At 56.9% G+C, this 6,004-nt stretch overlaps 1 protein-coding gene across 1 annotated transcript in view; it reads left to right on the top strand.

Moving 5' to 3' along the window:
* Positions 1-339: 339 nt before the first annotated feature.
* Positions 340-6,004, top strand: part of PGM5 (phosphoglucomutase 5) — a 106,954-nt gene continuing 101,289 nt past the window's right edge. Inside the window, exon 1 of the mRNA XM_048849350.2 lies at positions 340-1,011. Coding sequence (XP_048705307.2) covers positions 751-1,011 — 261 coding nt within the window. The 5' untranslated portion in view covers positions 340-750. The remainder of the gene's footprint in view (positions 1,012-6,004) is intronic.

Genomic DNA, 6,004 nt, shown 5'->3' with positions numbered 1-6,004 from the left:
GACCCTCTGTTCCCCAGTTCCCCGCCCTATCTGTATCTTCCCGAGCTCACGGGGGTCTTGTGAGATTCCCTCATTAATATCTGTGAAGCCCGTTGAGATTCTCAGATGGGAGGTGCCACAGAAGTGAAAAATCTCATGATTACTGATCTGGAACAGCGCGGAAGCACTCTGGACTTGGAAATCCCCAGCTGTTCAATTGCTGCAGGCCAGCAGCCCGCCAGCTTGATTTCTGAGCCACACGGGGTTGGGGTTGCTTTGTGCAAGAAGGAAAGCTCCAGGGCTGACAAGTACGTGATCCCCGGGAACAAATGCGTGACGCTCAGACACCCCTCCTCCCCCGCCTCCAGTTACATCCCTGGCAGGGGACAGCAATTCTCAGCTTCTCTTTCCAGGGTTATTTTGGGCTGAGGCTGCGGCAAAGCTTTGGCAAGCCCCCGGTGTCCTTGTTCAAAAAGAGGAGCTAGTTCGCCGCCCAGCACGCAGTGGAGGGAGGCGAGCGGGCGGCGAGGAGCCCCGGCGTCTCCTCGGCTCCCAGCTAAGTGTCCCCAGGAGTTTTGGAGGCGAGAGCCCGCCAAGCGCGGGCCGGGGCAGGGTGAGCCCGAGGCGGCGGGGGCGGCGCTCGATGCCCAGGAGCTGAAGCGAGGCGAGCCCCGCTCTGGAGGCAGGCGGCTGAGGGGGCTGGATTAAGCCTCGGCGGGCGGTCCCGGGCAGGCCAGGGCGAGGGGAGCCACGTTCCTGCGGCGGGCAGCGATGGAGGGGAGCCCCATCCCGGTGCTCACGGTGCAGACCGCCCCCTACCAGGACCAGAAGCCGACGGGCGGTGGGGGGCTGCGGCGGCCCACGGGGCTCTTCGAGAGCCAGCGCAACTACCTGCCCAACTTCGTGCAGAGCCTGCTCTCCTCCATCGACCTGCGCGACCGCCAGGGCTGCACCATGGTGGTGGGGAGCGACGGCAGGTACTTCAGCCGGACGGCCACCGAGATCGTCGTGCAGATGGCCGCGGCCAACGGGGTGAGCCAGCCCGAGCTGCAGCTCCCAGCCCTCGGCACCGCCGCACGCACTCGCCGCCCCCCCGGGCCCTCAGCGCCCCCCCCCGACCCATTGCCCCACTGCTCCCCCGGGCCCTCAGCGCTCCGCCCCCCCGACCCATTGCCCCACTGCTCCCCCGGGCCCTCAGCGCTCCGCCCCCCCCCCGACCCATTGCCCCACTGCTCCCCCGGGCCCTCAGCGCTCCGCCCCCCCCCCCGACCCATTGCCCCACTGCTCCCCCGGGCCCTCAGCGCTCCGCCCCCCCCCCGACCCATTGCCCCACTGCTCCCCCGGGCCCTCAGCGCTCCGCCCCCCCCCCGACCCATTGCCCCACTGCTCCCCCGGGCCCTCAGCGTCCCCTCCCCCCCCCCGACCCATTGCCCCACTGCTCCCCCGGGCCCTTAGCGTCCCCTCCCGACCCATTGCCCCACTGCTCCCCGGGCCCTCAGCGCTCCGCCCTCCCCCCGACCCATTGCCCCACTGCTCCCCCGGGCCCTCAGCGCTCCGCCCTCCCCCCGACCCATTGCCCCACTGCTCCCCCGGGCCCTCAGCGCTCCGCCCTCCCCCCGACCCATTGCCCCACTGCTCCCCTGGGCCCTCAGCGTCCCCTCCCCCCCCGACCCATTGCCCCACTGCTCCCCCGGGCCCTCAGCGCTCCGCCCTCCCCCCGACCCATTGCCCCACTGCTCCCCCGGGCCCTCAGCGTCCCCTGCCCCCCCCCGACCCATTGCCCCACTGCTCCCCCGGGCCCTCAGCGTCCCCTCCCCCTCCCCGACCCATTGCCCCACTGCTCCCCCGGGCCCTCAGCGTCCCCTCCCGCCCCCGACCCATTGCCCCACTGCTCCCCCGGGCCCTCAGCGTCCCCTCCCGCCCCCGACCCATTGCCCCACTGCTCCCCCGGGCCCTCAGCGCTCCGCCCCCCCCGACCCATTGCCTCACTGCTCCCCCGGGCCCTCAGCGTCCCCTCCCCCCCGACCCATTGCCCCGCTGCTCCCCCGGGCCCTCAGCGCTCCGCCCCCCCCGACCCATTGCCCCACTACTCCCCCGGGCCCTCAGCGTCCCCTCCCCCCCCGACCCATTGCCTCACTGCTCCCCCGGGCCCTCAGCATCCCCTCCCCCCCCCGACCCATTGCCCCACTGCTCCCCCGGGCCCTCAGCGTCCCCTCCCCCCCCCCCGACCCATTGCCTCACTGCTCCCCCGGGCCCTCAGCGCTCCGCCCCCCCCGACCCATTGCCTCACTGCTCCCCCGAGCCCTCAGCGCCCCCTCCCCCCTCCCCATTGCCCCACTGCTCCCCCGGGCCCTCAGCGCTCCGCCCCCCCCGACCCATTGCCTCACTGCTCCCCCGGGCCCTCAGCGTCCCCTCCCCCCCCCCGACCCATTGCTCCACTGCTCCCCCGGGCCCTCAGCCCCCCCATGCACTCGACACTCCCCCCACCCATTGCCCCTCTGTGCCCTCTGCTCCCCTGAGCTCTCGGCATCTCCCACCCATTGTTTTCTGCTCCCTCGAGCCCTCCCCCTGCCCCGCCGCATTCTTCACTCATTGCCCCCCCCATACGCTCTGCATCCCCCACCCATTGCTCCTCTGTGCCCTCTGCTCTCCTGGGGCCTCAGCACCCCACCTCTCTGCATCCTCTCATTGCCCCCTGTGCCTTTGGTACTCCCTACCCTCAGCACCCCGTTGCTACATGCCCTCTGCTGCCCTGTGCCCTCTGAATCCCCCATACCCACCCACTGCTCCCCTGTACCCACTGACCCCCTTGCTTTCTGCATCCCCTTACCCATCCAGAGCTTCCCTATCCTCCCACTGAGTCTTTGGGTCCTCTGGTTCCCACCATCCACCTATTTGCTACAGCCCTGTGGCCTCTGCCTCTCCTTGCCCCACTCCTGGCCTGTGTCATTTGCACTACCAATCATGCCTTGATCCACCCACTGTACCCCATGCCTTCTGCTCTCCACTTGGCACTCACCCACTGCAGCCTGTATCCTCTGCTCCCCAGCATCCACCCATTGAGTCCTCATGCCCTCTGTGTCCTGATCGTGCTGTTGCAGGTCCATGCCCTCTGCATCCCCTGCAGCGAGGGTTACTAGATAGCAACTGTGAAAAAAACGGGATAAGGCTGGGGGGTAATAGGCGCCTATATAAGAAAAAGTCCCAAAAAACAGGACTGTCCCTTTAAAAACGGGACAGCTGGTCACCCTACCTGCAGCTTCTGTGCTCCCTCCATTCCCTTCTGTGGCCCCTTCCGGCACTCATCCACCAACAGCAAATCCATGTCCTTTGCTCCCCACATGAACCCACTGCACCCCTATGCCCTCCATTTCCCCATGCCGCCTACATGCTGCAGTCCCTTGCCCTCACCTCAGCCCCACATTACAGCCTCATGACCTCTGTCCCTCATGTGCCCACTGCACCTCCTTGCCCTCTGCTCCCTCCACCTTTTGCATTCACATGTCCCCTGCTTCCCCCAGCCAACTTGTGCAGTCCTGGGTACTCCACTTCCCCACCATTCACAATCCCATGCTGTCTGCTTCTTCCTCTGCTCCCCCACCTGCCCACTGCAGCTCTGTGGCTTCCATTCCCCACCCTGCATAACCTTGTCACCACTGCTCCCCACACCCATTCACTGCACCCACCCATCCTTGTGGCAGTCAGGGGTGCTGAGAGCCATTGAACCAAACTGTAAACCGTGTATATGATGGAAACCACTTCAAGCCGGGGGGTGCAGTAGCATCCCCAGCACCCCTAGTACCGGCACCTATGGTGGCAGTGTGCTGTATCACGCGCTCAGTACCACCAATCTATCTAATCTGTCCACTTACTGCTAGGGTTGCCAATCCTCCAGAATTGGCCTGGAGTCTCCAGGAATTAAAGATTAATCTTTAATTAAAGATTATGTCATGTGGTTAAATCTCCAGGAATACGTCCAACCAAAATTGGCAACCCTACTTACTGCACCCCCCATTTTCTCTATGCCCATCCACCAAGAGCATTCCCCAACTACACCCTTTTGACTGTCATCCCTATGCCCATCCACATAGCACATCTCTATACCTTCCTTTGCTCCTTCACACATTACAACCCCTTATCCCCCACCTTCATCCATCAGCCTACTGTAGTCTCACTCTCCTTTCCCCCCCGTGTCTGCACTCATCTATGATTTCCTCCTCTTACTTTTCATCCTCACCTCCCTACACTAACCCTCCATTCTTTCCCCCTTCTCCACATACTGCATCTGCCCATTCCCTCCCTTGTCTGCCCCACCACTCATTGCACCCACGTTCTCCCTTTTCTGAATCTACTCTTCCCTCTTTAGCACCCCATCACCACTACACTCTTCTCCCCACTTCTGCACCCATTGCATCAACACTTGTTTCTCCTTATGCCATCCTTTGCCCATCCGTGGTCACCCTTCTCCCACACCCTTCACATATTATACCCACATTTCCCTCCTTCTTGTCAAAGATCCAAGCCATATTTCTCATCCACCTCTTCCATGTTTAAAAGCCCCCTTTCTGCACATCTCCCCCTTATTTCCCATAGATTTTTGTCTCAAGATGACAAAATGTAGTGTCATGACTTTATGGGGCTAGCTATAATTTAACTGTAATTTACTACTTTAGTAACAAAGAAGCAGAGACATGCCCAGAAACCCACTTATCAAAGGTAGTAATTTCCTCTGGTTTACCATAGATGGTCTGATGAGCATGTATTGCTTTCTTTGTCTCTAAATGTTATGTTTAATTTTGTTGTGGATTTTAATATTTTATGTGCTGGCGATAAGACAGATGATTTAAAACTGAGAGGAAAACATTTCAGTTGTATTTGGCTTTTCATCATCCCAATCTAGAATGATTTATTTATTTATTATTATTTTATTATTATTGTAATTTGTATTGCGGTAGCACTCAGTTGTCCCACTCAGGGATCAAGGCCCCATTGTGCTAGATTCTGTAATACGTATGACGGAAAGGTGGGCCGTGCCTCAAAGCACTTTTAATCTAATATCCCAGGCAAGTGGTAATGAGAAAAAGGAGCAGTCAGAATTAGAGACATCATATAAGAAGTGGGAAAATGCTTTTAGATGTGGGTGGTATTGAACAGATATTAAAAATGTAAAGGATTGTTACTTTTAATCTGACCTTTTCATATGCATATCTCATGCCTGAGCTGTATGCCTAATGCTGTCTGATATGCCCTTTAGGATGTGCCATGAGACTTCAGCAGGGTAGAGATTTTTGATATATAACCAGGGTGATCCTGAAAAACCACAGAAGCAGTGTTATCATGTCTTTGACTCCTTATTTTAGACTGAGGTTGGTATGGAAGCTGAGAAATGCTTTTTGACTCTGCATGAGGAAATTGAACCTTGTGGAATAACTAAAGATTCAGTAGGTGTATATCAAGTTTGTACTTATTGCAGGATGGATATTTTTCAAGAATGCTCAAGTAAAGTAAGTTGTTTTTCACAGTGAGAGCACTTACATGTTTTGACTTTGTGCTGTGTGTATATCACTATGAAAATAATTTCTTCTCTACTGTTTTTAGTCCTCAATGTATGGGGAAAAGACAAGAGTGGCAAACAAATTATTTATATTGACTGTGTTGCAGTTGCTTGCAATACATTCTGCTCTGTTCTCAAAAATCTCAGAGAAGCATAAGATGATCAATTCTTCTTCTGATGAATTATTTCACATGTACAAATGGGTACATATATTTATTCTGGAGATATCGGTTATGTAGCCCTGGTTAATGTTGCCTTGAAATTTCCACTGAAAGTAGGACTAAAATCCCTCCATTTTATATTTTAATTATTTATTTGACTCTCCAAATTTGTCACAATAACTTTTCAAGAAAGAGTTTAATTTTCTATGTAATCTTTAGTAGTAATTTACTAATTTTGGAAGAGAAAATCCTTTATGAAAATTTTAAACCTGCTTTTCAGTCCTTTCTTTGGGTTCTTTTAACTTTGAAA

Source organism: Caretta caretta, chromosome 5 (genome assembly GCF_965140235.1).
Source record: "Caretta caretta isolate rCarCar2 chromosome 5, rCarCar1.hap1, whole genome shotgun sequence".
Taxonomy (NCBI): Eukaryota; Metazoa; Chordata; order Testudines; family Cheloniidae; genus Caretta; species Caretta caretta.
This window is presented reverse-complemented; position numbering and strand designations above follow the sequence as displayed.